We start from the raw sequence: 19,193 nt of genomic DNA, 5'->3' as shown, positions 1-19,193 counted from the left end.
CAGGCAGCAGTGACATGGCATGGCTATCTCTGCCGCGGAGAACACCGCGGCGCTAACGGCACTTGGGCGTGCCACCGGTAACACTGCACTGACCCCGGCACCCGCTCTGCTCCAGCCACCGGTGTGGGAGTGGGAAGGGGCAGGTGTGAACACTGCGCGGCTGCCTGCATTGTCCCTGCCCCGCTGGCCAGCGGGGCAGCTCCCCACGGCGCTGCTGTGGACAGGAAAGCTGTTTCCTCCAGGGATCCCATCACACAAGCTACCAGGACACTTGTGCTCGAGCGTGGAGGTTCCTGGTAAGACTCAGCAGGCATGTTGCACCTCGGAGAAGGGACAGCTTGAAGCAGGAGCCCAGCCTCGATCTCTGCCTGCGCCACAGCAGGAAGCAGGAGTCTCAGTCCAGAGCCCCTCGGCCCTGCAAGGTGGCATCACTGTCCGTCCCACTGCTGGCTCAGGGTGTCCATCTCCGTGCAGGCCAGGTAGCGGTCGTAGTTCTCCTCGCACCTCCTCACGCAGCGCAGGAAATAGTCCTCGTCAGCGATGGCCTCCCAGCAGGTCGGTCCTGCACCAGGCAAACGTCGTACAGCTCCGAGGTGGGAGCGCGCCTGGGGCTGCTGCTGCCCCGCTCCAAGAACACCTGCGGGGAGAGAGCAGCGCACAGAAGGACTCACACCCTCTGTGGGCAGCAGTGCCAGGGCCGTGTCCAGCATGAGCGCAGAGCCTGGCAGCAGAGAGCAGAGCTCTCCTCCTTGGCCTTGCGCCTTCACGCTGGCTGTGGGTCTCCTGCAAAGCAGAAAAGCAGCAGAGGCTCCCAGCTCCAATCCAGCAGTAGAAAGTGAAGTTTTCTCCAGATTCCTCTCCCTCCCACAAGGCCCCTTTGGCTCCGAACCAGCTTGTCACACACATGGCTGGGGCTCCCCTAAGGAATAGGCCACACCACCACAGCTGGAAGGAAAACAGCTCTGCGGAGCAGCTGACCCCCAGAAAAACCTCTGCCAGCCTCTTCCAATGGCTGCCACAGCCTGTCGCACAGGAAGGAGCGAGGACTTCACCTTCTGATCTTAACCACAGCTCTGCCTAAGGCCACCCGGCAATCTGCTCCCTCCAGCACTGTTCTGTCACCCCTGACACAGGACGGCCCTGCAGAGCCAGTGACACAAGAGGAGGGGAAGCTGGTGTCCAACCTATGATCCTGGCTGCAGGACAGCAAAATCCCAGCAGCGGGCATGAGCTCTGCTGGTGAGATGCTCAGATGCTGCCCAGACCCCAGCGAGGTCTGCTGCCACCATGACTTTGATCCTACCTGTCTGGTCTGGCATGGGGGAAGCCCTGGGGCTGGCTGCACAGCTGCTGCGAGACAAGCTGAGCAGCCCAACTGACCAGCCATGCGGCTACAGACAGCAAAAGGAAGAACTCCTTGATCGGGGGAAACAGCTCGAGGCTGGCATGCAGCGAGCGGAGCTGCGTGAGCCGCGCTTCAGCTGCTGCAGACTCGCGGGCAGCAGCTGCTGCGCGCAGGGGCCTCAGGCTCTCAGCAGAGCCATCCATGTAATTCACCCAAACCAGGCATGGCACAGTCCAAAGCCTATTCCCGACAGGTCTGCTCCAACAACTCCTGCCACCAGCTACAAAACCATGAACTGAGGGAGCAACCCAGCCTCGGCACTCCCCAGCTGCCCGGTAAATGCTGCCGACCATTCCGGGCTGCCGCAGGTTTCCTCCCTGTGCTGTCTCCTCCCGGATGGAAACGGCAGGGGTTCAGGCTCGCCCATGGATCTGTGGCTCTTGTTCGAGCAGCGACAGTTGTCAACTGCCAGGCACAATTTCTGTCTGCATAAAGTTCCCTTTTCAAGTGCCCTCCACCACAAACACTGCCCTTTCAGCTGAGTGCCACAGGACAGCCGTGGCGTGCCTGAGGCTGGCTGGCCTGGCCCGCTGCCCGGAGCGGGGCTGACTTGCCCCAGCAGAGCAGAGGCACTCGGCAGCCAGGACCTGCTCTCCCTGCTGATGGCCCATCTCACCCTGCAGATTGCTGCCGCTGATGCCGGTGGTGTGGGGTGCAGTGATTACTGGGGCTACACCTTGACCCCCTTTGCAGGCTCAGGATCACAAAAAGGGGGACAAACTGTGCCTGACCTCACTGGGGACACCCCACCAGCGCAGGCAGCTGGCACTTTAGAGGCCTTCAGCCGCCTACCTGGGGATGAACAATGGTGTCTGCATCATCCAGCCGGATGTTGTCATCGATGAAGAGTGGTGGTGAACGCCGGGATCGTGGGGGTCAATCCACAGGGGCTTCCCACCCCGGGAAGAGAACTGATTTCTGGCCCACCTGAAACAGCAAGCGGGACAAGGAGCAGTCAGGGGAGGGAGAGGGTGACAGCTCTCAGGTAAAGGTGCGGGCTCAGGGCAACCCTGTGAGCCAGGGAAGTGGGACGGAGACTGTCCTGCCCTCTGCCGCTGCTGCTTTCGGGAAGGAGAAGCATTTTGCAGTGAGGTGACAATCAGGGTGTTTGGAGAAAAGCAGGAGGTACACCAGGGGACGGGGACCTGAGGAAAGATGCAAGAGCCCCATCAAGCTGCCCACAGGCAAAAGAGGGAGCATGTAAGTAACAAAGACCTCAAAACTGGAGCTATCCAGACCAGGAGAAGCTTGGAGAATCACGGGAGAGGAAAAAATGCCCAATCCACTTCCTCAGTGCCCTGTTTCTCACCAGTCAAAGTGGTCTTGGAAGCCTCCAATTCCCTCAAAGGAGCTGAAGTAGTCGTAAAGCTTTCTTCCATCTTCCCGGGTGGCCAGTCGCTCTGCTCCCCTTGTCAGCACCACCTCTCGCTTGCTGCAGCGTATTTGGCCCAGGGGTGAGATCCACAGGGAGCTGCAGGACCACAGAAAGCAGGAGCGGAAAGGTTTTCCAAAGCAAACAGATTGTTTCATGCATTGGTAGAGACAAGCAGCGGAGCGGGGACTCCCTGCCACCACAGCATGGGAGGGCAGTGCTGGGGAGAAGACAAGAGGAGGCATGGAACCCTCCCAATTGAAAATCATCCCCTCCCCTGGGATGGCAAGGAATGACCCCCTAGCTGCACGCTGCCCCCGTTTCAAGCTCTATTCTCCATCAACACTGAGGAACAACTGAAGTGGCTTCGGAAGCTCGTTCCCAGTGTTCCTGCCCGGTGTGCTGACGGCGGGAGAGCACGGCTGCCATCGCCTCGGAGCCAGGGAGCCCTGTTCTGCTTGCAGCAGCCTCTCTCTAGGAGGAGGGATGCTCTGTCCGACTCGGGACGCTCCAAGAGAAGACCTTTCCCATGCATGCACATGTGCTCCGCAAGCTAACAGCTTATCCCTGAGAAGCTGCCTGTATTTCCTCTCCACAGAAGCCGGAGCTTTTAAAGGCGAGATGGCCAAGTGGCTCAAGGGCCTGCCTGACACGGGGAGCTCCATGCAGGCCACATGGCTGCCCTCCTCCAGCCACCGGGTGCCACTCACCTCCACATCCCGCAGGGCAGGGACCTGGGGGTGCTGTCCCGGCCAGGGCACAGCTGACTGCCCGGAGGGCACGGGGCAGGTCTGTGCCGAAGGTCCGGAAGACGACGGCGAACGCCCTCCGCTCCCGGTGCAGGGTGTCCAGGAGGCGGAAGAAGGCCGGCAGGATCAGGTGGTAGCGCTTGCTGGGCTCGCCCTGGACCGAGAGGACGTCGTGCGGCCGGCCCGGCCACTCCAGCAGCTGCAAGTGGCGGGCGTGGAGGGCTCCGAAGCACCGGCCGGGCCCGCCCTCCGTGAAGGTGGGATCCCGGCCGTGGCGGCTGTAGTAGCTGAGGGCCCCCGGGCAGGGCGGGGCGCAGGGAGGGGCGGTTCGCTCGCCCACTGCCACTCGCCTGCAAGAGAGGAGGTTGCTCAGCCGCCGCCGCCGCCCCGCCGGCCGCCCGGCCCCCGCAGGCCCCGGCGCTCACCGGCGGCCCCGGCGCGGCCCCAGGTGACGGTGCTGAGGAAGGTGTTGAGTGCCGCCATGCCGGGGCCCTGCCCTCGACACCGCATCCCCCGCCACCACCGTGTGTTCAGGTCCACGTGCAGCACCAGCCGCCGCCGCCGCCCGGCCCCGCCGCTCATCGCTCCAGAAACCGGCCCGCGCCGCCGGAACCGGCCCCGCCACCGGAACCGGTCCCAGCCGCGCCGCTGTTACCTGGAAACGGCGCCGCTTCCGCCCGTGCCGCTTCCGCCGGCGGCGCCCCCTGCCGGCCCGGGGCTGCGCCGCGGCTCCCCGCCCGCCACCGGCGCCCCGCCCGCCACCGGCGCCCCGCCCGCCACTCCCCCCTCCCCCCGGCGCCCCGCCCGCCACCGGCGCCCGCCCGCCGTTGCCATGGACACCGCGAGCGCGGGCTTGGGAGGAGGCCGGCGTCAAGGGGCGTGGCCGGTGGCGCGGCGGGCGGGGGCGTGGCTGAGCCCGCTCCGTGGCGGTGGGCGCGGCCCCCGTTAGCGGAGGGGGCCGGAAGCGGAAGGGGGCGGTGCTTCCGGCGCTCTGCGGGCGGCCATGTTGGAGCGGCGGTCGCAGCGCAACGGCGGGTGCGGGTCTGGCGGCGGCCGGTAGGTTGGGGCCGGCGATGCCCGGGCCCCGCGCTCCCGGGCGAGGGCGCTGCCGAGCCGCCCGGCGGGGCGGCCCCCGGGCACCGGAGGCGGAGCCGCGGCGCTGAGGGCCCCGCCCCGGCCTCCGCCCTCCCGGGCCCGGGAGCCGGCGCGGGCCGAACGGGGGGGCCGCACCCGCTGTCTGCACCAATCACCTCCCCGCAGCCCCTTAGGGAGTGCACCGGCCCGGTTCGCTCTGTCTCCGCCCGGGTCTGCTCGGTCGACGGGCCGAGGGCGCCCGGCCAGGGCTCCCGCCGGCCCCGGGCCGGGCCGAGCTCGGGAGGGGTGTGCGAGGGGAGAGAGGGACGGGCGCTCGGGAAGGAGCATCTCTTCCCCCGGCGGGCGGGCCGGGAGGAGAGGCCGAGCCGGGGGCTACCCGCCCCAGCAGCCGCCACCGAGCCCTCCGTGGGTCTCCACGCCAGGCTCCATCTCCCCTGGCTGCCCCGCCCCGTGCCTTGGCCCTGCCAGCAGCCCGCTCGCCCCTCCGGTGCCCCCGGAGGAGCACTGCAGATCCTTTTCCTCGAGCTCCACGCCCGGAAAGCCAGGCCTGGCATCGCTTGAACATTGCGTGAGGGTCCTGCCAGTGCTGTGCTTGCACCCGTGCCAGGAGCACCGCGGGCCTGTGGCTTGGCGGCGTTTTGGCTAGGGCACGTCTCCTGGTAGCGTGGCAAGTGAACAGACTTGCTGTTGGGTGGACAGACTGGGAGTGTGCCTGCTTGTGGCCAGCATTCGCTCCTACTGCAACTTGCACTGCACAAACCAAGACCAGGCGATCGATGTTGAGATGTCCTGTCCTTGATGAGATGTCACAGCCTCTCTGTTCAACATCAGAACATCCCTTAAGGTGTCCCAGCTGTTCCCAGGCTGCAGCCTGAAGATGACCTATTTTGCAGCCTGTTGAGAGTATGTTGTTAGTTGTGCATCTCCGTTGGTTTCTCTCTGCCAGCTTGGGATTAAGCTTCACATCCTTATGGGCTTCGCTGTACCTGCTACCGCTTGTTCATTTTGGAGGTGGCAAATCTCACCGCTGGCTGCTTATGCTGGCCACGGCTCTGTTGGAGCACTTCCTTGCCTGCCTCCCCGCCTCCGTGAGAGATCCCCTGTGTGTTGCAGAGCAACTGCATTATCCTCCTCCAAATCCCTCTTCTGCTATGACGTCTGCAGAACACATTGACTGAGATTAGTCTGTCATGTGGAGGCTCTTACCCCCCTGCTGACCTGTGCTTCCCCTGCTGCGACTACTTTTGGCTGTCTCGCCTGCTTGTGCAGCCGGCAGCGACACGGCACGCCAGTCCCAGGCCTCTGGAGTTCTGGGAGGAATATGGGACATGAGTAGTTCCTTGCTCTGTCTGCGCAGGTGCTAACTTTTCCATCACAGCTTTCTTGCCTGTGCAATGCCCTCTCCGATAGTGTCTCCGACACCTTCCGGGTTTCCCTGAGAAGGATTTTTAACCAAATCCTCTTCATTGTTTTGAGAGGTATCCATGAAGCTAAAGATTTTGTAACTTCTCGGTGCAGTGTCCGGCTGTGGAGCTGGCGAGGTCACCAGCTCAGCATGAGAGGATCAGAGTTCTCCGGGTGCATCACAAAACCCTGCCTGGACTGCTCTTTGGTGCCTATTTTTTTAATTTCAACCAATAATTAGTGCTTTTGTCCGGGCAGACAGCTGTGTTGTGCCCTGAGCAGGATCTGAGTATTGTCCGTCAACAACATTGTTTACTTGGCCGTGGTGTGTTTCCTTCGTGCTGCCCTGCTTGAATTTCCTGCTTCTTCTTCACTTGACAGTGAGCGCCCTTGGATCCACACCAGTTTGCTGTGACAGCGAGCGCCCTCGGATCCACACTAGTTTGTTGTGACAGAAGTTGCCGAGCGTTGTGCGAACAAGGGAACGCCAAGGAGCGGTGTTGCCTTGCCACAGCGTTCGGCATCAGTGAAGCACAACTGAAGTAGCCTCCAGCTCTGCTGTCGGGTCTTCGGGAGGATGATGCCGCTTTGGCAGGGACTCAGAATCAATTTTTGAGCAGAATCAATTAGGAAGGTGGCAAATGGAACGTGACACGGAGATAGATTTGAGGTGCTCGGGCTGCTTAGTGTTGAGATGACTCGATGGTGTGCAGGGAGAGCGTTCAGTGAAGGGCTGCTTTACCAAGGAGAAATGAGATCTGATTACCCGAAGCTGAGGCATGTCAAACTCAAACTGGAAACGAGCTGCAGATTTCACTGAGAAATTGGAACTCTTTCATTGGAACCCTTCAGCTTAGGATGGGTTGATGGGGATTGCCTGAAATCTTTGTTTAGGGTTTGAGGATATTTCTGCGAGAGATGTTTTAGTTTTACTTCAGACATAAATCAATGACGGGATTTTCCTGATGGTGCTTCTAACTTGGTTTATGCCCAGGATCTGACCCAGTGCTTGTGAGTAGCCACGCCTGGGCTTAATGGTTTCAGATCCCCACTTAAAAATGCAAGATTATTTCCTTTGCTGTAAGCTAACTATCTTCTCTCTCCTTTTGAGGTGTCAAGGGTTGTTTTTCCAGTAATTTGGACCTTTTTGAAGTGCCCGCTTGCCTAATGCCATGAATATTGCAGTGAACAATGTGGAAGAAAAGCTGTCCATTCCTGGTCGAGAATTTCCTCTGCAGGACAGAAAGTGCTGGAAGAAGCCCTCCGAGTCTTCAACCCGATGTCCAAGGACCTTTCGGACACAGAGACCCAGCTGGTGGCCTTCATTCAGGGCCTGAAGGAGGAGGGCTATCGACCCACCATCCTGCGGAGTAAGGATGTGTATGGGTACAGCTCGTGCACAGCAGACACACCTAGCCAAACGAAAGAGAGCACCCCGCACAACTGCACCAGCGCTGCTGCCGAGTCCTCTAAGAGCCCGTCTCGAAACACCACGGCCGTGCCAAGGGTGGCTGCTTCACCCACCGGCATTTCGCTGAACTCTTCGAAAGTCTCTGCTCAGCCCGTCTCTAAAGGGGATTCCACAAATCTCCTCTTGAGCTCCTTGAAGCAGACAAGATCTGGCACATCCAAGGCTGCGGCGGTTGGCTTCCCTGCAAGCATGTACCCTGACGTGTACCCAGCCATGAGACTGTCGGTGGTTCTGGAAGCTCTGGTGCCGCTGAAACTACCACGTCCTGTTTGCAGTCCAAGTACACTCGAGGGCGCCTTGGGATCTCGCCCTCGGACCTAAAGCTCCTCAAGGCTTCGAGTCCACCAAGGCAGTTCTCTTCAGGCCAGACCACTAAAATGACAGAAGGTAAGGGGTACAAGCGTTCGGTAAAGAAAGCACCGGATTCTGCCACCCTCGCGTTAAATCTTCTGAAGGGACCAAAGGGTGGGGTGCTGCAGGAGAGCAATGCTTGCAAAGCCTCAGGAGTCCTCAACGGGAGAGTCGCGGGGGGCTCGTCCCAGGGCTGCACCACAGCGCCACAGTCCAGGACCTTGAAAATCAAGGATAAGAAACCTCTGGTGGGAAAACCAGAGTGGAAGGACAGCAGCACTCGCCAGGAGAGGGTTGGGCAGAAGAGGAGAAGAGCTGCGGAGGCGAGAGAAGCACCACAGCGGAAGAAAGCAAATACCATTCTTGTCAGAAATAAAACTCGACGGGCTCAGAGCACTTTGAACCTGCTGAAATTTCGGGCCATCAAGGTGGGCAACTCTACTTCTGATGATGAAGTGAGGAGGAAAGCACAGAAGATTCTTAGGGTCAACCTGTCCCCTGTGATCCGAATTCAGCCCTTGTCCCACTCTCACAGTGTTCCATGAGTTTCTTCACTTTGTCGCTTTTTTTGTAAGTAAGTAAATAGGAGCCTGGCACCGGAGCGCGGAGAGGTTTGGGAGCGACTCTGGACCTCTGGTGCCTGGTGACGGTACGTCAACGAACCTGCGGACGGATGGAGCAGCCTGTCTGCTGCTGCCACGCAGAACTGACTGCAGGAACGGGAACCCTGGTCAGGAGCGCGGGGCGGTGGCTCCCGCCCACGGCGAGCCAGGCAGGCCGGAGGGCTCGCTTCCCGCAGGCCCTCCTCTGAACGTGGCGGGCCGAGCTCTCATGCAGGGGGCGGGCACTTCACTTTCTCATGACATTGATGCACTGTGATATTGCTCTTTTCAAGGTGTACATTTACTGGGTTTATTTTGATCAAATTTTATAACTTTATTATCTATATATCTATATATCCATGTATGTGCATATGGCCCAGGGACTGGGGGAAGGTGCACTTCCTCCATCCCTCTGGGACTGGGTTTGAGAGCTTTTGTTCCCCCTCCCCTCCAGCCAGTCTTTTATCAAAAGGTGCCAGGATCTCTTTGTGGTTCAGTGTTGTGACGGTCTGTTCTGGGCTCTCTTGAGCAGCTCAGAGGCAGGCGGAGTTATAGCCACTTGTTTGTCTCCAGAAATGCCAAGCAGTTTGGAGAATCACCAGCCGATAGTCGACTACAGTTTTAATCATGTTTTCGATATTACCTCTGCATCAGGGCGGGGGGAACGTCACAGCCTGCAAGTCTGCCCGACGTCTCGAGGTGCCTCCTCTGTTTGTTGGTAGCAGAAGCTCTGAACTCATGGTAGGGGTTTGCCTCCAAAGAGCGATTCCTCCTCGGTATGTGATGTCGCTCTGCTCTCCTGTACCCCAGGTACAGATGTAGATCATGAACTGTGACCCTTAGAGCTGGAGGGCTGGAGTCGTTAATAAGAATCGTGTGAAGTGTCCTGCTTACCACGTAACTGCTTTGCTGTTGCTGGACGTTTCAGGAGCAGGTTCTAGGTGCAGCAGAAGCAGAGAAGACATAGGCTGTGTTCGAATGTATTAGATACATCCCAGAACTCAGTCGGATATTTGAGCCTGAATTAAAGCAGAAAAGCAGAAGGACTGAGAGGATATATGCCAGCACTTAAACGTAGAGAGTTTCTTTCTGTCGATATGTGGAGGTGAAGCAGTAGGAGGGGAGATCGGCACCGTGTTGCGATGGGTGACAGCTTTGCTGTGCCATCTGGGATGTTGTGAGAAGGTGTGTGGCAGGTGTGAAACCTCCCGGAGCGCAGGCTCTGCCTGGCCCCAGGAGGCACTGCAGAACTGCTGTAGACAGGCTGCGTTAGCCATCCTGTGCCAGGGGCATGCCGTCAGATGTGAACACAGACTGTGTGTGTGGTGGGTCTGCTCTCCACAGGAAAGGATCCGCAAGATCCAGGAGAGATGCTGCCTTGGAGCAGTCGGTGCTGCAGCTGTCACCTGGGAGGGACGGCCTCCGATGAGACCATCTGTGGTGGGATACTGCGAAAGCAGAACCTGGAGGCTCAGGGAGAGGGAGCAGCGTCAGGGCAGGCACGGGCCCAGCTCCGTACGCTGCCATACGTTTAGATCTCTGCAGCAGTGGGCCGGTAATCCACTCATTCTCTCACCAGCGCAAAATACCTGTTGTTTGACCTAGTAATCTCTGTGGACATTGGCTGGAGGGATGAGCTCTTCTGGGAAGCCCCAGCTCCTTACGTTTCAGCCTCTCCCTAGCACCTGGCTGGATTTCATTGCTTTGTAAAAGGGGTCAGTGTCCGATCCCCAGCTCAGAAAGGAAAACCACCGCATGGGGAGAAGAGAAGAGTTTCATGAGGGAGTGAGAGAGCAGGGAAGCTGGATGTCCCTCAGCACAGCTGGGGTTCTCCCCCCTCGCCCAGGTGGAGCAGGGTGGAGGTTCTGCCTCGAGGAGGCTCTGAATTGTGTACTTGGGTTCTGTGTGGTTTTACTGTGCATATCAGAGCTGCCGTCAGAATCAACGTGCAGTGTTTGAGATTGACCTCTGAATGCCGCTGGTTGGCTGCTGCTGCGGAGGAAATATTTTCTTCTGCTTCTGTGTTTTAAAATGCCCTGGCAGAGAGTTCCCTGTCCTGACATGATACTGGATGAACAGGGACCCTCCATCACTGTTAACTGGCCAAAAATTGCTTTGTCCCTTTTGTTCCCATCCTTCAGACCTTTCTCATTCCACCGCTCTCAAATGCCAGGTCTTGAAGTCTTGCACTGGAGTTTCTCTTTCTGGCTGTTTCCCGAGGAGGGCTCTGAGCTACTGCCTGCGGTATCGCTGCCTGACAGGCTGCTCAGCGGCTTCCCTGTTCCCAGCCCCATATAAGGGCACCGAGAGTACGTCGCTGGAGCCTCTCCGTGCGGCACAGACATGCCAGCTGAGCGCCTGGCTTCTGTTGAGAAAAACAACCGGCACCAACAAGGCTGAATTTGGGTCGAGGTTACTTTTCCTCCAGCCTGAGCAGGAGGCTGAGCACCTGCACCCAGCTTACTGGGCCACATCCCGCATCTTCCCTGTGTTTCCCTTGCCCAGCTGCGCTACTGCCTGCCTCCTCTCTCTTCTCCATCACCTCTTGTCTTTCACAGCTTGGGTTTTTGCTAGTCAAGGACTTAGCTTGTATTGTTGGTTAACACATCCAGCAGTATATACCCGCTTAGTGCTGCCGTGCCTTTCCGGGCACTGAGCTGAGTTCTGTGAATGCTTGGTGGTGACAGTTCACCCAGTGTCCTTCCCAGGCCACCAGCAAGAGGCCTTCTGCTCCTCAGGAAGAGGCAAGTGTCAGAAACGCTTTTGTGTCACTGATGCTCCTGCCCGGGGCAGCGAGACACGCCGTAGCTCTGTGCCCAGGGGCTTGCCCATCATCCCTGCAGTCTCTGTCAGCTCTTCTGCACATCCCTAACAGACCGCACGGCCCCTGAGCTACTGGGAGTGCTGGATCTCGGTTCCGTGCCCTCCTGGTGTCTCTTCTTCCCCTTCGCAGGTGATTTGCAAACTTGGCTTGAAGGAACTACAGCTTGTATTCACAGAGGGGTGTTACAGCCCCTGGTGCCAATGTTGGCAGCTGCTGCCCGTCAGCTATTCCCAGGGGATCCCGGTGCTGGCAGACAAATGCCTGCGACCTGCTGGTAGTTGGCTTCCGCTGTCCTTTATCTCATGGCGAGATGTGGGTGCTCCTGGCATCCTGGGCCTTTGACACTGATGTGCAGGAGGCTGCTGAAGGGACTGTGCTGTGGATGCTGCTGTCTGGTGTTTAAGGAAGATGAAGGGTTTGATCAAACCAGACCTGCCTAAGGCCTGATGGAACCTGAGGTCTCCCTCCAGAGGTCCCTTCCGCCCTGTGTTACTCTGTGACAGCAGAGGAACACTTTGCCTTCCAGGGACCTGCACCGCAGTAACTGGCAGGGTACAGGGAAATGCTTCGCCTGGGGTGCTGTGGTCTCTGCTGAGCTGCACGCAGGTTGTTCAGACCTGTTTCTGTATTAGGTCACTTTGAATTCATCCAAGTGCCTAACCTGGCCTGTGCTGTTCCTGGGCATCGTGACAGCTGAGAGCTTTGGAGACTCTCTTAGGAGTGCTCTTACCGCATGGATTTGTGCCACTGTCACTTCGAGAAACGATTCAGCCAGCGGTCAAAGGACTGTTCTTCCGACTAGCGTTTGTGGAAATAATTTCTCCCTTTATTCAGCTGCCAAGAAGCGAGAGTTTATGCTTCGCCTCCACCAGACAAGGTCCTTGAGCTTCCTGCATGCTTCAGATGTCCGTCAGCGAGGTCCCTGGGGAGAGTAGCTTGTCCGGCAGGCAGCTGAAAGGGAAGCGGACATCAGATACCAGTTGAGCTTCAAAACATTTCTACCAATTAACAATGTGATTTCATGTCCACTGTGATCAGATTTCACCTTCTGCCACTACTTTCAGTTGGAGAAGTTTCTCCTTGGCCTCTTCCTGGCAAGCCATGTAGCATGGTGCCTGCTGCTTCCCAACTGTTTGCCCCCCGCCCCCACCGAACCAGCTGCCATAGTGATCTTTGTACAGATTTCTGAAGCACTTTTCTGCAAAATAAGAAGGGATTATTTTGTTACTCCTGTTTTGTAGCCCGCTAGTGGTATTCCAGTGTGAGGAGGAGGCGCGCTCTGCGGAGCGCTGTGAGCACTTACGTAGCTGGATACTTCTCATACCAGGGCATCACCCGCCCAGCCTGCAGTGCTCGTGCTCACAGGGCCGGAGGTCAGTGGGCTGAGACCCCTCGTTGCCTGGTGGAGCTCTGGAAGTCTCTTGCTCCAGCTGTGGCAGGAGGGGCTGGGAGGCTTTGGGCTTGAGCACAGAATTTGGTCCCGTCAGTTGTGACTGGTGCTGTGTTCATGGCCAGACCTTGGCAGCATACAGGGGGTGCAGCCGCTCCAGCTGCTCTCCCCACTTGGGTCCAAGTTCCCTGCCCTGTCTGGGAGCTGGGCTTTTGGGCACAGCACAAAGGACACATGGGGACAGAGAGCAGGTTTGTCTCTCAGCTGCAGCTGGACAGTGTGACGTGAGCTGGACAGCTTCCTGGGCAGGAGGATGGGTTTAGGTGGGAGGGATCCTTGTTCTGCCATGGTTGGCAGGGGTTGGTGCCAAGCTGTGTGGCACACCTACTGCTCAAGCAGGTTGTTTGGTTTGTGCAGAAGTGACAGTTTTTATTTCAGTTTTCAAAATGGCACTGGCCCATTGCTCCTGTGGTCAGATGGGGATGGCTTTCCAGGAGCTGAGGAGAGGAGAGCTGTCCTGGGGCACCTCACACCTTCTTGACAGTGCTGCAGCCCTTGGCTTTGCGAGCTGGGTGGGCTGGCACCATCCGTGGGGAGGGGCAGCAGGGCAGGTGGCTCCCAGGCCCTTGCATTCAGGGCTCTGTGCTAGACAGCACCATGCTCGGTTTCCCTCTCCTTGCAGCCTGCTCCCGCCCGGAGCTGTGTGCCATCAGGAAGGTGCCAGGTGCCTCGCTGGCTGGTGGAGCAGAGACCGTGTCCCGGAAGGCAGGAGAGCGAGCCCTGAGTGTTGAGTGAGCCCTGTGTGTTGGTGTGACTGTGCTCGCACTGGCAGCTTGGCCAGCTACTGCCTCCAACACTGTGGTGCTGAGGCCAGACCCCTCGGTTTGCTTAGGAAGACCAAGGAGATCTGGTGAGAAAGCGAGAAGCTGGGATTAAGGGAAACCAAAGAGGCCAGCAGCACCTGGCCGGCCAGCTTCTGCTTCCGCTTCTGCAGCAGGAGGAGATCTGGAAACAGAGGAGCCAGGTCTGTGGCATATCATACTGGTAGCACTTCCTCCACTCTGTCCCTGCCCAGCTGACTGAGCCCGTCCTGCCCTGTCTGGCAGCACTACGCAGGCACGGTGCTGCAGGCGAGGGGCACGAGTGGGGGGTGCCCTTTGGAGCAGGTGCCCCTCCTAACCCTTGGTTTCCATCCTTCGTCGGTCGCACAGACTGGCCCTGCTCGGGTGGCCGTAGGGAAGGTAAGCTCGTCCCCAGCTTGCAGAGACCCCCGTGCGTGCTGACTGGGACCCCTGGACTCCCTTGCAGGAGGGTTACGCTTCCTCGGGTGAGTATCCGAAATACCTTCCCCTGCGGGATGATTAGGCCTTGCCCCAGAGAGTCCCTTAAAGGCCTTATTATGGTCTGGGACTCTCTCCGTGTTGTCTTAATTAGCCCTTTCTGTTCCTGTTGCCACAGGCAGCCCCTGTGAGAGTCCGGTGATTCCCACAGGCGCAGCCAGGCACGCAGAGCTCTTACAGAAGAGAAGGTGCTGCAAAGCTACCCCCAGAATACCTCCCTCCTGCCCCTGCTCCGCCAACGAGTGTCGGCGGGGAAGGCACCGTGTGTGACCCTGTTCCCTCCTGCTTCCTGGGTGCAGCACTCCTGAGGAGTAGCGTCTCCCGAGCGGAGGCACAGCAGCCGCTCCGAGGGACGCGGGGGGCTCTGGATGGGCACTGCCCGGCCCCCTTGCGCTCATCTCTACCAACCATTGTCTCCAAGAGAGCCGTCTCCACGTCGCAGTGCGACCAACCTGCTCCGGCTGGGACCGGTGCTGCCGGCTCAGCTGCAGGAGTCCCCCCGGCTTTTGGGGATCCTGAGTGACGGCTGGGGAGCAGCGACTGCAGCCCGCGGGAGGGCGAGTAACAAACTTTTGTACGGTGAATTTACAACAACTGACCATCTTGTTCTTGAGTGAACTTTTTACTGTTTCATTTGTTTGTGTAGAATGTTTCCAAAGCTATATTAATATTTAATGTTTAATATGAGGCTGGGCTGCTCCACACTCAGTGTTGTATATTTTGGAATGGCATTGTTTAGTGAAAAGACAGCGTTAGTATTATTCTGCTCTTTGGAGGGAACGGGACAAAAAAACCAGACTGTCTTTTTCTTAAATGAAGTGAACTTTTTGTTATGAAGTCCTAGCAGGCGGCCAGCCCTTCAGTAAAATGGTGCTCAGAACCACCCAGCGTGTCCAGCTTTTCTTTGGGCCCTGCCAGACTGCTCCTCCCTAGGCTCCTGCTCCCGGCCCCATGTGAGCTCTGTACAACGGTGTCTCCCATGTGCCCAGCCGCTGCATGGGGCACGCTTGGCTGGAGAGAGACCACCACCACCTCTTCACCTCCATTCCTCTAATGAGGTTCGGGGTTACCCGAGCCCCATAAAGGAATGCCTGGCTCAGAATGGGAAATGCTTCAGATGAGTGTCACTGGTGCTGAACCTGTGTAAACTGGCATAATCTGCACTCCAGGTTAGGTCCCAGAAACGCACCAGGTTGGCACTGTGCTGGTGTGTGCTATGCCAGCCCCTGCCTGCCTGCTCACCCTCCCACTTCTCTCCGGATCTCTGCCCCTTCTGCGGCCTGGACCGAGAGGCCAGCTAGTTCCGACACAAATGCTGTTGTTCACTTGTGTGTGATCTGGATTCGCTTTGTGCCATGGGAGCCGACCCGGCACTAACGGTGGTGGGAGTGTGGCCCCGGGCAGACACTGGCTCTGGTGCTGGAGCTCTTTCCTCAGGAAGGGAAGTGGTTAAGTGGTTCTCACCGCTTGCTGGGGATGTTCAGGGAAGCAGTGTTGGCTGCCTGCTGAGTGCACTGAAGTGGGTCCAAGCCGGGCTGGCCAGGCGTGAGATATGGCCCTAGGAGCTCGGGTCTCTGCCGGGGCTTGGGGGGGCCCCTCCTCTGCATGCCCTGAAGCAGCGAATGCTGCTGGTTCCTTCTGCCGCCCCTCCGAGCTGCGTGGGTCTCCTGGTGACAGGCGAAAGTGCTCTGATGGCTGCCGAAGGGCGCCGGTGGAGCCGGGGCCGTGGGTGCCCGAAGGATGGGGAAAGCTCAGCAACTTTGAAACGCTGGTGGCGGAGGGCTGTGACTGAGCTGCCGGCAGATCTGCCGCCAGAGGAGCAGTGTCACCTGCCTGGACAGACATGGGCCACCCCCACGCGTTCGGCTGTGGGGCAGCGGAGCGGGTTGCAGCTCAGGGTGGGAAGTCAGAGCAGCCTTCAGGGGAGCCAGGAGTGCCTGGACATGGGGTGGGACACCTCATTTCTTCCTTACATCCCACTGAGGATCCTTCCCTCCCGCTTTACCTTGCTTTTCAAGGCTGGAGATCCTCTTACATTCACTTTGGATCTCAGAGCAGATTTCTTTGTGACATCCTTGCAATACAGACACGCTGGCCAGTGCTAATGGCTTTTTATCAGCTCATCTCCTGCCAGCTCTCCTAGCCGAGGAGGTGGTGGTGTCCAGCCACCATCCTGCATTGCTGGAGCCTCGCCGGTCACAGCTCTGCCCTTCCTCTGGGTTTCCCAGCGCCTGCTGCGAGTGGGGCCATGGGGAGCTGGCAGGGCTCTGCCCACAGCATCCCTGGCCTTACTGAGGCCTGTGGGACCAGCCTGTGCTGTGTTGAGGTGTCCCCAGGGGCATGGGTTTGGGCACCCCTGTGGCCAGCAGCCCAGGGACCTGCTGCATTGTCTGCCTGCGACCTTGCGCAGCCTTGGCGCAGAGCTTGCGGCTCCTCTTCCTTCCTTTGGCCTCGGCTAATAAAAGGCACCGTCCCCTGTGTGACAGCAAGGTCTCTGCCGAGCGTGGCCCCAGTGTACGGCTGTGCTCCGTGCGGGGCTTGGGGGCTGCCGGCTCAGTGCCCAGCCCTGGCAGTCTGAAGGATCCCGGACAGCACTGACGAGCACGGGGTGAGTGGGGCCCTGGCTCAGGGCACGGCAGTGCCCACAGTGCCAGCACAGAGCAGGGAAGCAGGATCCATCCGGCACACATAACCAGGGGAGCCTGGCTGGCTGCTGTGCCACTCCAGGGCTCCCAGTACCACTGCTGGAGACGTGCCCTGAGCAGGCACAGCTGGGCCGGTGAGTGCAGGTGAGTCGTGGCTGGGCTGTGGGTCTTGGCGGCCCCACTTGCCGCACGACTGGCCATGGCACCCCTGCGGGGATGCCGTGCTGGCTCCAGGCCACCCTGGCCCCCCACTGTGCCACGCGTGGGCCACCGCCGGCTCGTACCTGGCCTCTGCCTCACCTTGGCTAATGCTTGGTGCGGGCGGGTCCCTCCCCTTGCCTGGCACGGCTTCAGGAGGAGGAGACAGGCGCCGGCCGCCCTCCTCCAGGAACAGCAGCCGAGCCCAGCCTGAGCCCAGCGGGGCCAAGCCGGCCGACTCTGCAACCCACCCGGGCCACGGTCACCTGCCCAGCACACCAGGCCCCACGGGCACAGGTAGGAGCCGTCACGCCGGCGGGGAGCTCCGGGCCCGGTGCAGCCCTGGGGCAAGGCACAGCCCATGGCACGCGGCACAGCCCTGCGGCACAGGCCGGGCACCCGCAGTGGCATGAGGTGGCGGACGAGGAAGGGGCTGTGGGGTCCTGCAGGAGAGACGGGCTGGGCCCCCCTGTGCCCACAGTGCACTTCGTGGGCTGGCGTGTGCTGGACTTTGCCCGGGAGCTGTAGCAGTGAGGAGGGCTGCGTCTCTTGGGAGAGACGTGCCAAGCCGGCAGCATTGTGGCTGTGCCCAGGCGAGCTCCCGGTGGGCAGACACCTGGCACTGCTTCACCCTGCAGCTGAGCTGTGCTGGTGCCTCTGCCATGGGGCATCCCCAGGTGGGGAAAAAATGGTGCCGTGACCTCGTGGGCAGCTGTGCCAGCTAGTTCCCACAGCATCGGGCGCCCATCCCGCCATGCCACCCTGTGCACCTCGCAAGCAGCGGCGGGCGCGTTCCTGCTGTTGCCGTGACGGGAGCCTGGGGAACGCGGCGCCGCTGACTCGCCGGCCCACGAGGTGCCCTTTGTTCGCCGGTGGGGCCCGCCGTGCTGGCCAGGGCTGGGGCGTGCCCGGGCTGCCGACGCCTGGCTGGCCTGGCCTCCGCGGGCGGGCGGGCGGTGGGGGCCTCCAGGCAGAAGGAATCGGCAGTGACATTCCCGTAGCCTGGAGACCGCCGTCCCTTTCAGCGGGCAGCCCATTTGAATAAGAATTGTGTGCGGGGAAGGGGGGCCGCTGGCTGCCACCATCCCATCGCCGCCATCCCATCGCCGCCCTCGCCCTGGCTCATTTCTACACACCCGGCCCGGGGGGCAACGGGTCCCACGCCGCCCTCATCCACAGCCTCAGCACCGCCAGCCCGTTGGACGCCGCAGGACACCAGTACGGGGGCTCAGGGACCCCCTCGCCAACACGTGGCCCTGCACCGCCTCACCCACCACCTTGGTGTGGCTTCGAGTGGGGTCAGTGGTGGCAGAGTTACGGCTCCCCCCATCACCCCGAGCCCCCCTGCCCTGGCTGGCTCCCTCGCAGGGACACGAAAGATGTGTTTGGGCAGCGCCGGGGCCAGGCTTTGATCCAGCGCTTGCAAGGCTGGGAGCGGGCGGTACCGGGAGAGAAGGAAGCACAAAAGGCAGCTCCAGCCTAAATTTAACAGTGGGATCCCGGCCAGCAGCATGGACGCCTTTGCCCAGCCGGCTCCAGTGCTCCTGGCTTCCCTCTCCGGCTGGCCTTGGCCCGGCGCTGGGAGCCCCCAGGGACACCAGTGACATGCGAAGGGGTGGGTTGGCCCCAAGCAGGGCAGGATGGGACATGGCACAACCCATGCAGGGTCTGGGTGTGCAGGGCACGGCTGTGCACACGGATCTGTGTGCTGTAGTCCCCTGGGGCTGTGTGGGGCTGGGGCATGGCCATGGGGGTGGATGGGCACTGGCTGCCACCCTGGGGAACTTTGAGACCCAACTGCCCCACCCAACCCCACTTCCCAGTGCTGTCTGTGGGGTGCACTGCCGTGCTGGAACTGGGAGACGCCATGCCTCGGCCACCCTGCGCCCCGTGCCGTACCCCACGCCCTGCAGCAGCGCCATCTCCCTGTCCCCCCAGGCAGAGCCCGTGGCTGCCCATGGACCTCCTGGGGCTCACTCTCCTCCTGGGTAAGCGCTGGCCTTGGGGCACCGTGTGTGGCTGGGCACCCCATGCACCCATGGTGCTGGGGGCCATGGTGACCCGGGATCCTAGCCCGGGCGGAGGGTGCCAGCTGGCAGAGGCAGCAGTCAGGGCCTGACCGCAGCAAATCCCGGTGGGGAATCCAGGCTGCGCTGAGCCCCGTCGGGATTAGCAAGCGCCTGACCTGGCTCCCAGCTCCCCCGGCACCGCTTGGCACCCCGGGGCTGCCTGGCCCCCCGGGAGCACAGGCAGCCACCCCCTGCCTGGCCTCTCTGGCCCTGTGGCCGCCAGCCCCCTGCTTGCCCCCGCTGCCTGCCTGGCCCCGCTCCCTGCCCCCCGGTCATGA

At 60.4% G+C, this 19,193-nt stretch overlaps 2 protein-coding genes across 2 annotated transcripts; one reads left to right on the top strand and one right to left on the bottom strand.

The window, feature by feature from the left end:
- Positions 1-99: 99 nt before the first annotated feature.
- Positions 100-4,108, bottom strand: LOC104370674 (uncharacterized). Its single transcript, XM_086619144.1, is given in 10 exon segments — positions 100-560; positions 563-637; positions 2,198-2,254; positions 2,257-2,332; positions 2,715-2,854; positions 2,856-2,876; positions 3,488-3,529; positions 3,531-3,851; positions 3,854-3,876; positions 3,952-4,108. Coding segments are annotated over 10 exon segments (1,044 nt in total). The 3' UTR covers positions 100-428.
- Positions 4,109-4,561: 453 nt separating this feature from the next.
- Positions 4,562-11,232, top strand: CCDC71 (coiled-coil domain containing 71). The gene is given in 4 exon segments (XM_086618965.1): positions 4,562-4,582; positions 7,137-7,228; positions 7,231-7,746; positions 7,749-11,232. Coding segments are annotated over 3 exon segments (1,191 nt in total). The 5' UTR covers positions 4,562-4,582; positions 7,137-7,197; the 3' UTR covers positions 8,393-11,232.
- Positions 11,233-19,193: the final 7,961 nt, after the last annotated feature.

The sequence above is a fragment of the Tauraco erythrolophus genome, chromosome 12, assembly GCF_009769465.1.
Source record: "Tauraco erythrolophus isolate bTauEry1 chromosome 12, bTauEry1.pri, whole genome shotgun sequence".
Classification (NCBI taxonomy): Eukaryota; Metazoa; Chordata; class Aves; order Musophagiformes; family Musophagidae; genus Tauraco; species Tauraco erythrolophus.
Note: the sequence above shows the minus strand (reverse complement) of the source record. Positions and strands in the feature narration are given on the sequence as shown.